Below are 20507 nucleotides of genomic sequence, written 5' to 3' on the forward strand. Positions count from 1 at the left end.
TATACAAAGCTGACGCCCGTTTTTCACCACTGCTGCCACGGCAGGCGAACACCAGCTGCAGGGTCACACCAGCAGCTCAACGTCGCGCACGGCGGCGGGGCCGGTGGCGTAACGATGCGGCGATCTACCTCAGGCGCGACAGAACGACAGCAGCCAGCTACAACAGCCGTGTAGGCGCCGGCTCGCAGTTGACCTTCAACCTACTGTTACAAAGCAATCAAATAACAGCGATGGTGTGCACGAGGTACACAGGCGGACATCATGTAGTAAACTGACAGCAAGAGGGCTTTCACAAAATATAAAACCTGAACTAACACAAACTAAAAAGCATTAGACTTTTCAACATCTTAGTTTTTTCGTGGGCGTGCTGAATGGCCCTCAAACCAGTCATATCATGACGTGTAAAACTATCAAACCGCTAAAAAATTTCGTCGTGCTTAGTTCTTAGAAAAATATCAGTGGCACCAAGAATCAAACTTACTTTTCATGGGTCGACGTGCAAACATGACATCACTGGCCTGTTTTCCGCCGCAACATATTCATATCAAAGCCACCTCAAAACGGATAGCACGTGTATTGACCGTCTTCCCCACATATAACGCGGCAAACCCACACCGGGCGTGAAACCAAACGAGCGGGCGAAGCGGGCGCCACCATCGCCGCCACCAGCGAGCGGCAGTTTGCGAGCCGGCCGCCCGGTGGCGCCACTACTGGCCGAGCGGCCGCGGCGCCGGGTTCTGGTGGAGTGAGTCGACCAAGAAGAGCTTGGCCAGCGCCTGCGAGCAGAAGTCGTTGATCTGCTGGCAGTAGATGGCCATCTGGCCGCCGACGATGACGCCCGCCTCCAGGTCGCGAGGCGGCTGGATCGGCTTGAAGTTGAAATCCTCGTCGGGCAGGGGCGGCTCGCCGCGCGCCTTCCGCGCCGCGTTCTCCACGTTCTGGCGGGCGTGGGAAGACGGCGTCAGCTGGCCGGCACGTCTCAAGACTGGCTCGAACTCAGGCGCAATGGGGGCCAGGATCAGCTGGCATGAGGGGACTCGACAGCTGATTTCAGACAAACCTGGCCCGAACTGGGCTGGGCTGTCAGAACGTAACAACTTGCGGCACGGTGAAGCCCGGCTCTCATGCCAGGAGAGATACAAACCCAGTCACCGATCAGGGAATCACATAATCCAGGCAGTATCACATACGTTGTTCCGTCAACTGTGTGTTCACAGCACTGGTTATGCGGATACAATCAGTCCCCCCCCCCCCCCCCTCGTTCATATCTCCGATCTGTGCCCTGCTGCGGCCGGGCCCTGCGCCGCCACGCGCCACCCGCGGTCACCCGGCCACCGCCGGCCGCGCTGCTCACCCGTCGCTGCGTGTACCGCTGCTTCTCCAGCTGTTGCTTCACCGTCTGCTTCTGGAACTGGTGGAACTGGGACATCTCGTCCGTGCAGTCCATGATGCTGCGCAGATGGCGCTGCAGCACGGGCCTGAGGGCCGTAGAGTAGGCTCGGACGACGGTCTGACACAGAGGCGTTAGCGCCTCACATAGAGCGCCGCACGGAGCTTTGTGCGCATTCGACCTACTTACCAACCAACCAGTTGCTATCTCATACACTTGAATTTGTCCGCCGGGCCATGTTCAGAATTAAATTAATTTGTTGGGCATTTCGTGGCTCTCATGTTAAGCCAACAGCGAACGGCTTCACGCGCTGGCGGCGCCCTACTGGTCTGATCCAGCAAGATTTGATACAAAGACGTGCCCCCGCTAGCCTGGCCCCACGGCTCAGTTCAGAAGGCCAGCCGGCACCAGCGCCGAGCCGCCGCTGCAGCCGTGCATAACGGAGCTTCACAAGGACAGACGCTACAAACACTGCAGTATCAGACCGTTACAAGCGACCCACTCTTAACGCCCAGTCTGCGCCCTCCGATCAAGACTCACGCGGTGCCTAGATCCATCATCTCCAGGTTACGCGTCTCGGGGAACACCTCGCTCAGCTCGGAGAGCAGCGCGTTCACCAGGTGAGAGTTGCGCACCACCACCTGCGGAGGCCGGGCCGCACGTCACGTGCCGCTCGCCGGGCGAGAGCGGCGATCGCCACCAGCGGAGGCAGGCAGGCGGCGGCGGCAGCGACGGCGCCGAGACGCTACCGTCACAGCCGCGCTAGGCTTTATCAGATGTGACCAACAATACGATGAAAGCATGTTCGGAGAGCAGACCGGTGCATCGCTTAATGCAATTCGACTCGAAGGCGTTGAAAAGGTCACAGATTATTTTAAAACCGTAGGTGAAAATGGTGGCACCCCATTTGATTCGCAAGGCATGATATTTTTTCCAGCTACAACTATTTTGACACCACATTTCTCCAACGTCTCCACTGGTCATGGGAGGCCAGCCAGTTTTGATCATACACACCGTGGCAGGGAATTCCCGCGGTAGCGTTATAACGTAGCGGACAGGTCACATGCGCGACATCACGATGTATGCATAGATATTTATAAGATGATATATATATATGTATATATATATATATATATATATATATATATATATATATATATATATATATATATATGGTTAATGTTTCATTACATTCATACGATTATGATCACATTATAACTCTTGGTAAACTTCTTTAGCTGTGAAACAGCACGTCACCGTAATTAAGCACCACAACAGTTTAATCGAAGGCAATGCCAGACCTTTGCGTGCTCACCACAGCGTAAAAAATACCCCTGGTAAAAAAGTCGCATTTTTTAGCAAAACTTGCGCAAAGTTGCACCTTTTTGTTGCAATTCCTATTCGTGTTTTCAGAATGTTTCTTCAGTCAGATTTAGCGATGATTAATTACGTCTTGTTAGCCTTAATGACGGCCGATGACAAAAAACGCGATTTCTTCTACCACGCCATAAAGAAGCGGTGCCAGAACATGCAACGTCCTGCCGAAGCTTAAAGGCACCGCGCGCGTACCATCCGCCCACGATGAGGCTCAGCAGACTGCACGCCCACGCACCGCCCACCAGTCTGACCTTCAGCTCCTGGAACATGTTCTCGTGACCGATCTTGAGCGTCCTGAGCATGTCGAAGTTGAAGTAGCCCCTCTCCTTGACCATCTCCATGGCCGGCTTGGTGAGCCGGTACGCCTTGATGGCCAGGCAGCCGGCGGCCGTCTTCATTGGGTCTGTTGAGCACCGCCGCCCATCCACACACCGTCATTCGACTTCAACAGAACGCGGCTCGGGATACACGGCGCGACCACACACACCAGTCTGCCAAGGCTGCACACGTCTCGCCCGCTACCGCTGACAAAACAAACAACACAGGGCCCGCAAACCAACGTAAAACTTAACTTACACCGAAAGAATGATCCTGGCTTCTATAACGTGACGAGAGACGACGAGAACCCCACACTAAAACTACCGTATCCGTGTCCGTGCCGTAAGTGCTGCACCAACCAACAACCGGCCCAACACAGATTTCGGTCCACATTCATTTTAAACAGTCTCAAACATGCCACCACCTCCTCCGACTGCCTGCTCATACAAAACGCTTCATGAGGGACCACTAGCGGCACGGCTTCGTCCGCGGCTGCCACGCGGGCGGGCGGCACACGTACCGTAGATGATGACGAACGACTCCTCGATGGAGTCCTGGTACTGGAACTGCGACTCGAGCAGCTGGCGGCTGATATAGTTGCCGCTGGAGGCGCTCTGGTACCAGCCGACCGACAGGTAGTCCACGTTGACCAGCCGCAGCAGCCGCATCATGTCCAGCTGGTAGCGCTCTGTGTTGCCCCGCGCGGCGCCGAGTCAGCACACGCACCGACACACACACCGCAGCACGAAAAAGGCCGACGGCGCCAACAAAAGTTACATCTGATGGCACTGTCAGCCCGATGACACTGCATCGGTCGCCGCAGGCTGTCTTCTCAGTGGCGCACAGTGCTTTAAATGGTCTGATGGCATGGCTGCAGATGGCTGCGGGTTTCGCGTCCTACCCCGGGCCTGTGCCGAACACGTCCCAGTACAAACACAATGTAGTCAAACATAGCCAGCTATGGAAGGTGGATTTTCGGAGTTTGGAAAAAGCCCGAAAAATGAAAGCCATGGAACTGGAAATATTTCACCTTAAAGGTAACACCTTGGTAATTGATGCTCCCTTCAGCTTGCCATTAACATATCAACAACTGTAAAGAGGGAATGGAGGAATGCAAGTTCCTCATTTTATGGTGTGCAATGTGCACACATTAAAGTTTGACAGGCTTGAAAAATTCAGCTGTTTAATGCTACTCTAACCATCAAGCCCCAGAGATGATGCAGTGTGCTGATCCCACTAATACTCTCGTCACTGAGCCCCACAGATCATAAAGTGTGGCGATCCCATCTTACCACCAGTGCAACATAACATCAGTTCTATATTTTGAGTGTATGTAATGCATGATCATCATCACCCCAACTTTGCATAACCATCCAGGCCACTTGCTAACTGACTGCAATAGACAGGTAAGATATGTGTGGTTTCTCAGACACAAACCCTCATGCTGGCCACACCTTGCTTAGAATATGTGCCACCTCAACATGGCTGAAATGAAAACACAATGCACATACCATCATCAACACCATCTATGCTCCTTGGGAATGGAAAGCAGTTTGTGACTTCCAGCTTGTTTTCCATGATGAGACCCAGCAGAACACCCTGTGCTTCATCAGCCTGGCTAGCTAGGTCCTGGTGACAGTGCTTGATGATCTTCATCATTGCCTGCAAGGCATGTATGTTCATAGTGAGATGTTGGTTTGCATTTCAGACACCTATTTTTGCTGACTTTGTACCATTGGATCAATATGCCCCACAATGGCAATGCAGTCATGTACCTAATCAGTCCACAAATGACCTTGATACAAACTTTTACTTTTTTTCTTCAAAACGGTCAGTATCCATTAGTAACACATTTAATGTTGACTAGTTCTGCTGCATGCAAAATGAACTTCAAAGCCTGATGTGCATGTTTGCTTAAGACATAAATTGTTTAACACAGGTGAATAAAAACAATGGCCCAACCCATTCAACAGGTCACAGAGTTGGCAGCAACCAGCTCAGGTGAAGTCTATGCTTGTGCAGATGCATGCACTGATCTGTGCACACACTTATGACATGGTGAATGAGCCCATTTTTTCAAACAGCATTGGTAGCTCCAGCAGGCTATGGTACATTGCCTCATACCAGATGGCTAAATCATCCTCTTTCATCCACATCCTTAGGGAGCTTTCACCTTTGCCTAAGAGAGTGGCCTCAGTGGCCCCCTGAGATATCATCACCAAGAGCTGTGCAACAAATAAGATTGGAGACCTCTCATCAAACTGCATCATATATATGTGCCTGAACAATGATGAATCAGATATGCACTGATGTTGATATATCAGATATAAGATATGCAATGATAATCAGCAGAATGATGAATCAAATAATGAACTGAATCAACCATGAAATCATTGGACATTTGGCTATATCAAGACCTATCAAGTGACATTGATCATGGAGAGAAAGTGAAAAGAAAGGCCTTCTGGCCATAGAATGTGTGCAATTTACTTAAATGTAACCCAGTTTCTTTAACCTGACGATCACAAGACGAGTACACCCATACCACACACTCACCCCTGGCCATGCCCCAATATAACAAGAGCAACCTGTCATAGTCAGGCCATGGCTGTCTGCAAAGGGAATTTCTAGAGAATCATTCAATGTGATGTAGTAACAGAGTGTAACACAAAGCCATACATATCTGGGATAGTTCCGTAGGCAATAGAGCAAGTGAATTTAGAAGTAAATCTGCTCCCATTGACCTAGGGTCAGGCATTAGTCAAAAGAAGGTCAATTCTTTATGACAGGGACCGCAACACATGTTTGAAAGACATTTCAAGGGTCAGAATATGTCACAGACCTAAATTGACCCAGGTCAACATTTTGTTATTAGGAACATGCCACCCCATGCCACCCCTTTTGCTTATTCAAAGAATGAAATAAGAGCAATCTTTCAGATATTTGGCTGCCTCACCCTTAAAATGTCACACAAGGTCACTGGACCATAGTGACCTTTAGCCTAGAACAGGCATCTCACCCAGCAGTGATTGCATGAGGAGGTCTGGGGCACTTGATACCAATCTGTTGTTTGACCTTGTTTGACTTCAAGGTTATGGCCTAGGAACCTCAACTTTCAGCAGAAGTGAGTAGAAGCTTATCTACCCTGCATATTTTGTATCTCATGCTATCTTAGTTTTTAAGATCTCAGGGGGTCAGATTAACTATGCCCACCCAAGTGATGCATATTCAACTGGCAACATGGGAGTGCGTTAATGGCAAAGTCAAACAACAAAAAGATGGTCATAATACCTGGTGTCAAGCATGCTAATATTTGGGTAAGGGTGTACAAATAGGTGGACAAGAAAAAGTGTGATGTTCACATGCAAAGCACAAAAAATCATGCAAACCCTAAGCATGACAAAACAGGTTTCCAGGGATTTAAACCTGCATATGCCTTCACTATCACATTGCATCAATAATGCTACCATAGTATATGCCTAACAATATTCCTACTGGTATGGAACAATATTATTATAGCTCTTATTTCTACAAAGCTTCTGTCAATACCCCTTTACCCATGAGTAATCAGGACTGCAAAGCAGGATTATATGCCTATCTGGAACCTTTCATTCACTGCAACAAACAATTATGACATTGGTGCTCTGAATTTAGATAATTTGTTCTGCACACTCAAGCTGGAGAAATTGCACTGAATTTTCATGGCATCCTTGCTTAAAGGTTTGGAAGATATCTTTACTTGAAAGTGCCTTGACAGTGGGCCACTTCTTGAAAACTTTAACTTTCTATTCTCCAAGACTGGTGGTCATTGTGCAACATGGTCTGAAACTGGTGGCCCTTGTACATTGACTCAGGGCTCTCATATTTACAGAATAATGTGCTGATATTGATGCTGTTACGTTGCTATACATTGAATGTCTGGCAAAATGTGTATCTCTTGTATTTGCAGTTACGATTGTAGCTATATCATAGAAGTAAAAAACCTATGTTGGCAAAGTGAAGAATCCAAATGCGCGACGATTATCTACACAGACAAACCTCCATGCTCCCAAAGCCTAAAAATCATCATATATGACCATCAATGCCGATATTTTCGCTCATCGCTTAAGCACGAGCGGAGCTTACCAGTCCGTCAATCTGGACATGAGTAATCTGAGGGTCCGAATCTCCTCCCTTTCTGGATCTTGATGCCATGATTCGCTTGCAGTGATTCAAACTAATATGTAATGAATAGTCCAATCCAAACGTTTAAAACAATTTTCGCACTCCTCTTCCGACAGAAAACAGATGGTTTCAACAACCAATCTCCCGCAAACACAACGCGATATTCCTGCGGCGTTCAGCACATGGGGCCGTGCGCTTGGAGCAGGCAGCTCGCCGCTTATGTTACCATATTTCAGTGCTGGCTGTGAAAGACAAAGGATTGTCAAAGGTATGAACAGTTTTGAAACATATTGCGAGTGAACACAACAACGGGGAGGATTGAAATTTAAGGAATAGTATGGAAATGAATACCGAAATAGAAACGTAAAATTAAATGTACATAAAAAGGAAATGTCAGGAGGAAGGCGGAGACGGGCAAACGTCTTTTTCTTTTCATTTCGGAAAATCATTTTTCCCCTAATGATACCAAATTATTACATTTTTGACGAGGCAGAGACAGTTAAAGGATGAAACAAAAATGTGCGTGCATTTACCACGCGTGTCATCAGGAGAACGTGCAGAGATGAGGGGTTTTGGTGCGTTAGGGGTGCAGCCACACTCGGCTCACACAACCACCTATTCATTCGTCCTGCACCACGCGCCTGCGAGACTTGTGATGGCCAGCTTGCAGTAGAACATGTATTGGTTGGATGTGCTGCTCTTACTGGAGAACGTCACCATGTGACGAGTAACTTGTTAACACTCCGTCCCCCCACATCCTCTAGACGTTGCTAAGCGACAGTGGTCCTGTCTTAACCGATCTTGCCTTGGGCTTGGGGATTAAATCATCATTGTGTATGAGAATCTGGAAAACCTTGAATGACGGTCCGTGTTGACCATATTTCTTTATTTCCTAGTCTATCAAAGCAACATTGCATATGTGTGGTTTTCCAGTGCATCCCCTTTCTAAAGTGGTCACCAGACTTATGAAAGATGGGCCAGGTTTGTGCAGGTTTAGTTGCAGAGCCCTGCTTTCCTCCCTTGGTGAATAATGCAAGTTGAAGCCACTAAAAAAGACATGATTCTTCTGTATAGCATAGCTCATTGGGATAATGTATACCATGTGCACCTAATTCTGCAAACACAATGGGGTTTAGAGGTGGCCCAAAGTGAGGTACATGCCAGTTAAATGTTAATATGCATATGAACTGAAAAGAGAATCACATGCTGCATTGCTCTTATCATGTGCCCTTCGACATCACTGGTGTTTTCAACAAATAGTTTGATAGAGACAGGTCCTGGTCTCCACACTAACATGCTAACCACATTACACTATAGTAAACCACATTAACACATAAAATGTTAATGCTTGTTTAGAATGAGTGGAATGTTGATGAAGTAATTAAGAACAAACAAATAGTTTTCACCTATTATCTAATTTGACCTGCTTTTGGATGTGTGACTGGGAGAAGGTCCAGGTGCATATCAATATGTAGAAAAAAAGAGGAAAGTTGTGTTCAACAATGACAAACTATTGATGGGAATCATGGACATTGCAACAATTAAGAGTAGTTAAAGAGGATGCTTGTAATCAGGGAAATGTTGAAGCTTTATATTGCCTGCTCTTGACCCCCATTGTCTTTGCAAATTACTGCTTTTGGGAATAATGATTTTCACTGTTATCTGCACCATACTCATCACTTTCACTTGCATGCAACTTTGATCTCACATTGCTACCAGCACCACATTAATTTTGTGGTTTTTCATGGCCATGCATTGAATGCAGTTCCAGTTTTCACAGCTTCATTTGATTGGCTGTTCCTGAAGTCATGTGCACATGTCACAAAGTTTGAAGGCTGACAGAGCTCCTGGGGTTGGTGGTCCAGGCTCAGCTCAATAAGCCTTGTATATTTTCATTGTCCAATGGGCCAATGTCAACTAGTTGACGGGAGATGCTTGTTCCACAGTTTATCAGAACCATCACCTATTTTCTTTCAGGCTGGCAGTGCCCACCAGAACCTTTACACCAGACTTACACCAGGCCCTGTGAGGAGAGCCAGCTGCTAGTGCCGCTCTGTGCCACCTCCCTCACAGCCTGACGGATGGAGCAGCAGAAGCTTGGAGGTGCCGTGGCGCACACCCAGCAAGACTTCATCTCGTTTGGCCGGGCAGCCAGGGGCGGGGGTGGGCCTGGCCGGCGGCGCGGCCGGGCGCCAGCTGGGGGTGGCCCCCTGCGGGCTCGCAGGGCGGCCGCCGACTGGGAGGCGCCGACCCGACCCCGGCCCGGCCGGACGCCGGCGCCGCGTCACAGCTGCCCCTGGATGGAGCCGGGCAAGGTCTACAGCCGCGGTATCGTCGGGTACGTGGGCAGGCAGGGTCTCTCCTCGCGCCTCTTTCAGCGGGATGCGGGCGGGCTGTGTCGCTAATCAGGATGCAGGAGAGTTTGATGCTCTTGCGAGATGCGTTCTGTCGACACTGAACATAACTTGTGTTGCTTTCCGGCCCATCTCAGTGTGAGTGGCTAGCATGCTGGCCTGTTCTCACAGTAATAGATGCATCGGTTTCGATGGATGCCGCGTCATGAACGTGCTGGGTGCTCTGATACGCCTCCAGACACATTTGGCGAGGAGGCCAGGGCGAAAATGTACCAGTTCCAAATGCTTGGGCTGTACAAGTTACCATTGCAATGCCCTGATACCAATATTTTTAGTAATTCGATTCATGCAACATCAGATTAAATCACTTGTGCTCAGATTCAGTAATGTTATGTCAGAAACCTCGTCCACCCAAGTTCCAGGAAGAAGCGTGTTCAGACAGAAATACGTGGATTGAGCTTCAAATTGATCTCCTATTAACTTAGGCTTTGACACTTTTCAGAAGACTTTATTGTTTTCCCAAAATTGAATTGCAAGATAGCAGAGCAAACATCTTTGTCATGTTGTGTACAAAGTTCTTATGTCGAGCTAGCACCCTTCAAGGTATGGGGAGATGCTGGACAAATGAAGCAGTGTTATATAATGGTGACATTGATGGTAATACAAATTTCGAGCTGTCATCATCCTCACGAGCATGTGCTCATCACTCTTGAAGATGAACACAGTTCAGCTATTGCTGTCTGGCACTACAACATCGCTTAACCTGGTACCTCCTGACTGCTTAAGGCTGTTGACTGAACACAAGGATTTTTAACTCGCGCTGCACAACCAGGAGCTGCGGGCCTTTTGTACCAAGGAGAGGTATTTTTGATAGCGGTCAATCATCAGCGATCATTCCCTGTATGGTGGATGCATGTGGATGCCGTGAGTTACGCCATGTTTTATGTCTTCTGCAGGCTTCACGAAGAGATTGAGGATTTTTACCAGTACATTTCACCCTCGCCGGACGAGCATCACATGCGCGCGCTCGTGTATGAAGCGATCCGTGACGTCATAAAGGGCGTCTGGAGCCAAGCAGAAGTGTTCATATTCGGCAGCTTTGAGACGGGGCTCTACTTGCCGACCAGGTGGGCTGCCGCCATGTCGGACAATAATTGCGCGCGTTTTCCTCTACTAGTATTTTTAAGCGTCGTTTTGTCTGTGCATCTCATCTGATTGGCAACAAGAGTACGCTACCTACTTCTGGTAGTTTGCTTGTGGCCTACAGCCAGCCACCGTTAATTCGTACCTGTGTGTGTTTGCCCCGATAGTGATATAGACATGGTGGTGACGGGCAAGTGGAACAACTCACCGTTGGAGATGCTGAAGGACGTGTTGATCCGAGCCAAGATCTGCCATCCAGACTCAATCAGAGTGCTGGACAAAGCCGCGGTGAGTACTGACGGGTAGCCACATTGGATCATTCTGTTGGACACATTAGGCGACGATGAGTGCAGACGCCTGTACTCGGTCAGCTGTTGGACTGCTGTTGGACTGCTGCTGTTGGTCAGCTTTTAGACTGCTGTTGATGAGTGCAGACGCCTGTACTCGGTCAGCTGTTGCACTGGACGATAAGCCAGCTTCGATTGGAGTGCGAGGTCGATTCCCCCGCCACGCCGCCGTTTCTGCCAGGGTGAGAGACGCGTGACGCCATATAGCCCCAGCAGCCGAGAGCGTCGTAAAGCCACACACGCACGCACGCACGCACGCACGCACGCACGCACGCACGCACGCAGAGGCCTAAGTGCGAGCGCCCACATTCTTTGGGATGTGAGAAAAATTATCGCGTGTTGGCGTTCATGCCACCGTGACACTATGCATTCCAAGGTTGTGTCTATGTGAAATGGAGATTTCGGTGCTTCATGGTACTGCTGTTCTCAGTTTGACCCGTAGTAAGCCAACCGTCCGGCGTCGTGCTGTATGCAAAATACGGCTTTCATCCGCTTCGGCTACATTTTGCTGACCCCCACGAGTGTTCGTTTGATCTGACAGTGTAGGCTTATTTTATGAAAAGGCGACACAGCGACCAGCGCTGGTTAGTGACTCTGCACTTCAAGACTGAAAATAATGATCGCCAGGCACAAAACAACAGTACACGTCACACCCTGTTTGGTGGTTCCAAGCAGCTGTTTTAAGGGTGCACGCATTGAGGCGTGGTTCCGGCCTGAAGTGACTTATCACATGGATATAAGTTCGCAAGTCAGGTGAGATAATGATGATGTGCCTAGTAACGCAGAAATGAACGTGTCACGTCACCTGATGAAACGGTAGCCAAACCTGTATGCGAGCAATAATTTGATTCTCTCGCCGCGTGATAAATCAGGTATTTGCTTCGTTTCCTGCTTTCGACGACATCTCGCGGTTGTTCTCTATATTGAGGGTGTCGCTCGCCGTGCCCCCTGCAACGCGTGCCTGAGTCCGCCGCTGGGCCCGGACACCTGTGTTGTGTGTCTATTACTGGGTGGAGGTGCCAACTCTCGTGGCCGCGCCCACCGGCGGTCTGCGCCATGTTCGGGTACATCGGCGCTCCCAGTCAGCTCCGTCCCGCCTGCCGATCGTCTCTGGCGCCGAGCAGTGACGCCGACCACACGCACGTCCGCGCCTCAGCGGAGGCGGCTCCGAGGCAAGGCTGCCCCGCCGCCCCTTCCCCACCCCTTCCCCGCCCCGTCGAGCCGGGCCTGCGCCGGCCGGGGCCGTCTGCCGGCCAGCTGTGTGTGCGTTGCCGCCCGTCGCCGTCCGCCGCCGCTGTTGGGCTGCGAGCGCCGTCAGCATGCGTCCCGACTTCTGCTGCATGTTCGCCGTGCTCTGGGTCACCGTCTACATCATGACCATCATATACTTCTGGGTAGTGATCGGCTACCGGCGCATCGTGGAGATGCCGAACCTCTCGTGCATCGGCTCGATGTCCGGCGAAGACTGCTGAAGACACCCGGACTGCGGCCGGCGAGAACTGCCGATGACACCCGAACTGTAGCCGGCGAAAATTGCTGATGGCACCGGAGCCGTGGCCGTCGAGAACAGCTGATGACACCGGGGCTGTGGGCGGCAAGAACTGCCGATGAGACTGAGACTGTGGCCAGCGAGAACTGCCGATGGCACCGGGGCCGTAACCGTCGAGAACTGCTGATGGCACCGGGGCCGTGGCCGTCGAGAACTGCTGATGATACCGGGACTGTGGTCGGCGAGACCTGCTGACAACACCCGGACTGCGGCCGGGGAGAACTTTTGAAGACACCCAGGCTGTGGCCGGCGAGAACGACCGGAGATACCCGAAATGTAGCCAGGGGGAAAAGACTGAAGGCATCTGACTGCGGCCGGCGAGAACTGCTGAAGACACCCAGACTCTGTCCAACGATAATTGCTGATGTCCCATCAGTGGCTCACAAAAACTGCTGATGTCCTGTCAGCGGCTCAGAAAAACTGCTGATGTCCGACGCCTGTCTTTTCGTGAATTTGTCCAGGGGCTGGCTAGAACTGCCGAGCTCACTAGCTAGTATCTGCCGGGGACTGTTGATACCGAGGCTGTCATGCGCTGGTCCAGCGTCTGGTGGAAACTGCTGGTATGCGGCCCGGTCTTTCGTCGGGTGGCTCAGCGGGTGGCGAACGCCTGTGGTGCCTCGCCGGTGGCCAGCGAGAACTCTTGGCTCCCGCCAGTGGCCGGCATGAGCCTCTGATCTCCGTCCAGTGACCGGTGGTGGTTGGTGTGCGCGCTTCTGATGATGGCCGAGCCGGCTGCGTCCGGCCGATAACGTCCCAGGGGCGGACGGGCGTCGGCGGGTCCCCGGCGAGTCGCCGGCGCTGGGACTGGGAACTTGGCTCGGTCGGTGGCGGCGCCTCTGCTGGCCGGAGCACCGGCCGAGCCCGGCCGCTGCCGTCCGCGTCCTCGTCGGTGTCCGTGTCCGGAGTCCGTGTCCGTGTCCGTGTCCGTGTCCGTGTCCGTGCCCGTGTCCGTGTCCGTGTTCGTGTCCGTGTCCGCGACCGTGTCCGTGTCCGCGTCGGTGTCCGTGTCCGTGTCCATATTCGTATCCGTATCCGTATCCGTATCCGTATCCGTATTCGTATCCGCGTTCAGGGTGTGTTGACGGGACGCTCGGGCCGACACTGCTCTGCTGCGCGATTGAGCATGCAGCGATCGCATGCTGCTGAGTTGGATAGGGAGAAAATGCGGGTAAATGGATCCACCATAGAAAATAAAGTACAAAATGGAGTGTGGGGAGTTTCTTAGGAGACATTGTTTGAATGAAACATCCGAATTCTGCTCATCAGAGTCGTGCTGGGAGAGCAGACATCACAGTCCTGCCGTAATGAGATGATCATAAGCGCGATATACGAGCATATCTTCCGTGTGCTTGTATGGCGACGTGTCGAATTCCTTTCTGATATTCATTCGATGTATATATATATATATATATATATATATATATATATATATATATACGTATATACATATTTCATACGAACATTAGTGTTGCGGGACTTGTGTGGGACCTGGATTCATGCCGTGCCTCCCCAATGTTTCCTGGGTTCTTCGAGGCGCCACTGTTGATTCCTCGCAGCCAGAACGTTTGTAGTCGATGTCTGTAATGGACAGTTCAAAAATTAAAGAAAAAATGCACGTTGAGGAGCCAAGGGGCGAAGTGGTAGGCAAACAGATGAGCATACAATGTTTTGAGGATGCAATGAGGGCCAATGTATGGATGAGGCTGATTGAAAGGTGCCTTTAATGGGTTGGCAGATGTTTAGGTTGCAATCAGGTGTGCAAGTAAATTGGCCTGCCATAAATATGGTCCCGGTAAGGTCGCGGTGTATTTCATTGTGGAACTTAAGCTGTGCACCGAACGAAAACTTATTCATGACGGGACTGTTTGATGCGATGTTGCCTTACCACAGGTGCCCCTCATCAAGCTGACGGACATGCGAACAAACGTCAAGGTCGACATCAGCTTCAATATGACGAACGGTCTGATCTCGGCAAACCGGATCAAACAGTACCAGGCCGAGTATCCGCACATGCCAAAGCTGGTGATGGTGCTAAAGCAGTTCCTGATGCAGCGCGAGCTGAACCAGGTGTTCACGGGCGGCATCAGCTCCTACAGCATCATCCTTATGGTCGTCAGCTTCCTGCAGGTACTGAGTCTGGGCGTCGTCGACCCGGACGCATTGAATGGGACTGGAGCGAAGTGTCCAGCGATCTCGCCGGGCTTGGGGTCTCGTGCTGATTGCTGTCCCATGACCAGCTCTCGCGCGTTATGGTTTCGAGCTTTTTGAAACGCAAAATGCGTCCCACTGTTGCCGAGAACATATTTTGACTGTTCTCTAAGCCTGCCGCTTTGCGGTTAGGGTAGCCCGTGTGCAGCTGCTGTATGCAGGAGCTGTGAATATCTGCCGCCTCCGAAATCACAGCGAGAGACAGGCTGAATTTCACTCATTTCGGGCCTAGATACAGGCCGCCGCGAGTCGTCATTTTAGGTCTCTGTTTGTAATTTCATTTGCTTTTTGCACTCACTGGTCAGCTTAGGCAGGTTTTGTTACAGCCTTTTCAGGCTATTAAAAGCCACCAAGACTGCGTTTCTGGAATCTCAAGAGACGGCTTCTTCCGTTTTTGCTTGCCCTTTCGGGTTCCTGCCCCCACCTGCCCATGTTGACAGGGCGGTGCAGGAAGCCATCCGCGGCTGATGGTGACGTGTTCGATAATGATATTCGCGGTGCATCGTGATGGAGACCCTGGTTAAAGTTAGCTTTGCTCAGACACCCGCAAAACCGCCTGTCAGGGCTGGTGATGGGTGGTCATGGGCAGGGGCCCGCCCCTAGTCGAGGAGCGGGTGATGAAGGCATCTGGTGTGATAGCATCAGCAGCTTACGCGCGCGCCAGCTCTGACTCAGCTGTGACGGCGGTCCCGCTCCCCGACAGACGCATGGCAGCTCAGGCTCAGCTGTGACGGCGGTCCCGCTCCCCGACAGACGCGCGCCAGCTCTGGCTCAGCCGTGACGGCGGTCTCGCTCCCCAACAGACGCTCGCGCCAGCTGTAGTTCAGCTGTAACGGCGGTTCCGCTCCCCGACAGACACGCGAGCTCTGGCTCAGCTGTGACGGCGGTCTCGCTCCCCAACAGACGCGCGCCAGCTCTGGCTCAGCTGTAACGGCGGTCCCGCTCCCCGACAGGCACGCGCCAGCTCTAGCTCAGTTGTGACGGCGGTTCCGCTCCCCGACAGACGCGCGTCAGCTCTGGCTCAGCTGTGACGGCGGTCCCGCTCCCAGACAGACGCGCGCGCGAACTCAGGCTCGGCTGCGACGGCGGTCCCGCTCCTCGACAGACGCGCCAGCTCTAGCTCAGCTGTGGCGGCGGTCCCGCTCCCCGGCAGACACGCGAGCTCTGGCTCGGCTGTGATGGCGGTCCCGCTCCCCGACAGACGCACGAGCGAGCGCTGGCCGTCTTCCCCGGCTGCAACCTGGGCGTGCTGCTGATCGAATTCTTCGAGCTGTACGGCCTCAAGTTCAACTACCACGGCACGTGTATCCGAGTGAAGGAAAATGGCTACGCGCCGCGGCACGAGGTGGGCGTCCGCGGCTCGGATGGCCGCCGAGGTGGCCGCCGGGGTGGCCTGCGGGGTGGCCGCCGGGGTGCTCCGTTGTATGCACACCCAGGTCATTCCAGAGGGCAGGGATTTGGTGTGCGTCATGGGCGGTGCGCTTTGAAGTCAGTTCGCGTTTTATTACGTCGCTATGCAGCTGTACGCGCCGTGCTGTTGGATACGTCCCGTTTTGCTATTGGTGACTGTGTTTAAGCAGTTCATTTCACTGATCTGTATGTCGCTGATTGGGACGATCCCGTTGCATGCCACTGTTTGGCTGCCCGCCGGGTGGCGAGCTGACGGACGTCGGGGCTGGTCCCTCCTCACTCCGCCGCCGTCACCTGCCGTCAGATGGAGGAGCAGTTTGTGGGCGTGGCGACCCACAACTCGCCACTGTGCATCGAGGACCCGCACAATGACTCCAACGACGTGGGGCGCTCCTCCTACAATATGCTGAAGGTCAAGAAGGCGTTCACGCACGCCTACCACCAGCTTCGCTTCAGCGTGCTGGCCCAAGGAGCCGCCGGCGACCCCAGCCGGGCCAGGTGAGGCGAGGGCCCCTGCACATCGTCAGCCGCAGGACTGGGGTGCCAGTGACGGTGCCGTGGTGCCGTGTGAACTTCGTGCGGTGCTGTGCGCTGTCCTGTGCTGCTGTATGGCTGTCCCGTGGCAGGACTATGGTGCCAGTGACGGTGCCGTGGTGCCGTGTGAACTTCGTGTGGTGCTGTGCGCTGTCCTGTGCTGCTTTATGACCGTCCTGTGGCAGGACTATGGTGCCAGTGACGGTGATGTGGTGCCGTGTGAACTTCGTGCGGTGCTATGCGCTGTCCTGTGCTGCTGTATGGCTGTCTTTTGGCGGGACTGTGGTGTCAGTGACGGTGCTGTGGTGCCACGCGAACTTCGTGCGGTGCTATGCGCTGTCCTGTGCTGCTGCGTGACCGCCCTGTGGCGCCCTGTAACCACACCGTGCTCTCGTCGGACTGGGGGTGCCGAGTGACAGAACTGCGGCACTATGGCTGCGCTGCCACGCTGTGCAGTCGTGTTGTGGCGTGTCTGACCTTGTGGACGCGGCGCTGCGAAACCACGCTGCGGTGCTATGAGGTCTCGCTGTGGCATGGTGTGGCCGTAGTCACTGAGGCGTGTGATCGCACTGTTGCGGTGTTGACCTCCATGTGGTCACGAGGTACCGCGGTGCCTTGTGGCCATGCTGTGGAACCGGCGACCTACCGTAGTGCCGCACCACCGGTCTGTGGTGCTGGTGACCGCTGGCACCACCGCGTGACTCTTCTGCTGCTGTTTCAGCCTGCTCGGCCGGATAGTGGTGATCGAGGACGCGGTGGTGGAGTACCGACGCTGGATCCGCGCCTGCTTCCCGGCGCCCGAGGAGGAGGACGGGCTGGCCCGCGCCGGACACGCGGCGCCGGAGCAGGACGCGTCGGACGGCTCGGTACGCCTTACAGCCCGCCTTCCGACGGACTGTTGGCCCACATGTGTCGCGAATACCCGGGTAGCTGATGCCACGCCCTGCCCCCCCCTCCCCCCCCCCCCCGGTCTGCCGGGGGAGGGTAGTGGCAGTCGCAATTGGGGAAATGCGCGGTGGAGCATGTGGAGTTAATTCTCTTTTGTGAAAAGCGCCTGAAGCTATAATTCGCCGAGCTGGGTCAATTTGGCGTGCGGGCGAAAAGACATGACAGGGGCGTTTGATTTTACCGTACAAATCATCGCGTTACACTGGCACCCGTCTTATGTAAAAGGGAGCACAGCGCACGTCGTCGCGCCGCTTTTATGGGGCGCCAGGAACCGTATGGGCCATATATGCGCTCAGCGGCCATGGCGCAAGCGGGACTCTAAACTGAGCCCTCACGTGGGGGTCCAAGACGCTAACCACTCGGCCATCGCCCGTCCTGTGTCATCTGTTGACGGAGGAACGTGACCCAGTCGCGCCCATCATTACTGGATGACCGGCCAGCGAACCTCTCGCGCATGTCTCAGGTTGAGAACAGTGTTTGTCATTGCGTCCCTTGCACTGGATCAAGGCCTGTTCCCTCAGGACGCTGACACGAGGTCATGACCGGCGGCCATGCCGGCGCTGGATGAGCCCGGCCGGTGACCTTCCGCCCCTGCCGACACCTCCTGCCGTCACAGCGCCAGTGCACGGTCCCACCGACGGGCACCGCCGGGCGTCGCGGCTGGAGCTGCCCGTAAGCGGCGCCGCGGTCTGCCCATCACAGCTGCCAGCTGGCCGCCGGGCCCGGCCCGCGCTCATCACCGCCGCTGAGACGATCCGACCTGCGGGGATGCCGGGGTGTCGTCTGACCTGCTGTGTATACGATGGGCGGCTCGGCTCATGTGGGCGTGTCTCGGAGAGGGGCGGCTCGGCTCATGTGAGCGTGTCTCGGGGAGAGGCGGCTCGGCTCGTGCGGGCGTGTCTCGGAGAGGGGCGGCTCGGCTCGTGTGGGCGTGTCTCACGGAGGGACTGCTCGGCTCGTGTGGGCGTGTCTCGCGGAGGGACTGTTCGGCTCGTGTGGGCGTGTCTCGCGGAGGGACTGCTCGGCTCGTGTGGGTGTGTCTCGCGGAGGGGCGGCTCAGCTCGTGTGGGCGTGTCTCGGGGAGGGGCAGCTCGGCTCGTGTGGGCGTGTCTCGGGGAGGGGCGGCTCGGCTTGTGTGGGCGTGTCCCTGGGAGGGGCGGTCTGCTCGTCGGCTGTTACGCGTGAGTGAGACGGCTTGTGATCCGGGCCGTAATGTTGGGAGTGTCGTCAGAGGATAGAGAGACGGGGATCAGCTGGCTGCACACTGTTTGGACGTGGCTGCCGTGGAGGTGGAGCGCAGTTCTAGCCTGGTGATCATAGACTCAGACTTTGAACGGGGATGAATAGCTGCCTTCTATGCATGAACCGATGCCGGTTAAGTGTTCTTTAAAAAAAATTTTGATAGATGCACTTAGGTGATTTAAAGGTTTTTACCGGGTATCAAGTTTGGGGGTTTTCCTGCTTCGAAAACTTCAAAGTACAAGTCATGTTTATTTATTGCACATCGATTTGGATGTGTTCCATGTCTGCATGCGGCTGTGTGGCGATTAAACGGCTCCACGGACCTTGTCCAGTGATAGTGTATGCATTGTATCAGTTGAAACTGTTATTTTCCCAAAGAAAATGCATCACTGTTAACAAGTGGTTCGCTTGAGCCTCGTAAGGTGCGATGCTGTTCCGGGCAGCCCATCGGCTGACTAGTTTTGCAAGAATCAGCTCTGATTGGTCAGACCATTATGGTTGGAGGTTTACCATTGCGGCGACAGCTTCGCGCGCCGTGCCGAGCCCGACCGTGCTCGCGCCTGGCTCAGCGACACCGTCTACGGCGCGCACACTCGCTGTCCGGCCGGCAACAGAGGTCACCAGCAGGCTGGGGGTCAGGCCCGCGCGACCCGTGCCAGGCCGAGGTCATGGCAAGGACTGCGACCTGGCCTGTTCTAAGCACGGCTGGATGTGAGAGGAGCTGACCTGGCCCGTCTGCCGAAGCGAGCGCGTCAGTGGCGGGGGGATAGCGTCGTTGCGGCGCGGCTGCACAGCCCCGGTGCGCCCGCTGGCGGTGCCCGTAGTGACGTCACGCGGCCTGCACGTGACGTCATCAGGTCAGGGCCTACCCGCCGGGCTGACCGTCTGTGGGGACCGCCGCCGCGAGCGAACTGACCAGCCACCCGGCGTCAGGACAGCGGCGACTCGGTAACGTAATCATCCGCATCGTCAATTCCAGTGCGGTCCATCGCAGCATCCGCGATCCGTGGAAACATTCGGGTGCCCGCCCCATCCACAAGCCCGGTGATTCCTACGGCCCGTTCGAGCTCGGATCTATATCCCTTGTCCCAGTCATCGCTGAGATTAGTGGAGGGTTCGTCCAACGGCGGCTCCAGCACTATCTTCCCATGATAACCTCCCTTCAGCCTCCCAGCACGGTTTCTGTCGTCACTCAGCGGACTCAGCGGGAGCCGTGCTGGTCTCCGTATCGAACGGCATGATCGCCACCACCGATAAAGCGGATCAGCAGGGGTTTCACTGCTGTTTTTTTTTTAATTCGACGCGGGTGACCAGAACTCACTGATTTGCAACTTCAAACTGCACTGCCTTGAGACCTGTTTCTCAGCGTATTTTGGGATACCCTCACTTGAGCGTATCTGGGCGAGGAGTTACAACACAGGACAGAGAACAGTCATAGCCCATGCTCCATAACGATGGCTGGGCAGCGGGAGGTAGCTTTAGTGGATTGACGCCGTTACAAATATACGTAGAAGTACAAATAC

At 53.7% G+C, this 20507-nt stretch overlaps 2 protein-coding genes across 4 annotated transcripts; one reads left to right on the forward strand and one right to left on the reverse strand.

Moving 5' to 3' along the window:
- Positions 1-557: 557 nt before the first annotated feature.
- LOC119105854 (eukaryotic translation initiation factor 3 subunit H) lies at positions 558-7446 on the reverse strand. Its single transcript, XM_037229409.1, has 7 exons — positions 7211-7446; positions 4597-4747; positions 3606-3773; positions 3019-3170; positions 1931-2031; positions 1355-1478; positions 558-938 (listed from the first exon to the last, which is right to left on the reverse strand). Exons 1-7 carry the CDS (start codon positions 7277-7279, stop codon positions 708-710), a joined length of 996 nt encoding a protein of 331 aa, XP_037085304.1. The 5' UTR covers positions 7280-7446; the 3' UTR covers positions 558-707.
- A 350-nt stretch (positions 7447-7796) lies between these two features.
- LOC119106382 (terminal nucleotidyltransferase 4B) lies at positions 7797-19383 on the forward strand. Of its 3 annotated transcripts, none has more exons than XM_037230015.1 (9): positions 7797-7824; positions 9227-9587; positions 10560-10730; positions 10914-11034; positions 14533-14769; positions 16052-16195; positions 16565-16758; positions 17516-17660; positions 18264-19383. In XM_037230015.1, the coding sequence occupies exons 2-9, from the start codon at positions 9331-9333 to the stop codon at positions 18282-18284; spliced, it is 1290 nt and encodes a 429-aa protein (XP_037085910.1). In that variant the 5' UTR covers positions 7797-7824; positions 9227-9330; the 3' UTR covers positions 18285-19383. The 3 variants fall into 3 exon arrangements, with proteins under 3 accessions (XP_037085910.1, XP_037085911.1, XP_037085912.1); XM_037230016.1 differs by lacking the exon at positions 7797-7824 and adding an exon at positions 7842-7927; XM_037230017.1 differs by lacking the exon at positions 7797-7824 and adding an exon at positions 7865-7901.
- The last annotated feature ends 1124 nt before the right edge of the window (positions 19384-20507 follow it).

This window comes from Pollicipes pollicipes, unplaced genomic scaffold (genome assembly GCF_011947565.3).
Source record: "Pollicipes pollicipes isolate AB1234 unplaced genomic scaffold, Ppol_2.1 Scaffold_6138;HRSCAF=7277_pilon_pilon_pilon, whole genome shotgun sequence".
In the NCBI taxonomy this organism is placed as follows: domain Eukaryota; kingdom Metazoa; phylum Arthropoda; class Thecostraca; order Pollicipedomorpha; family Pollicipedidae; genus Pollicipes; species Pollicipes pollicipes.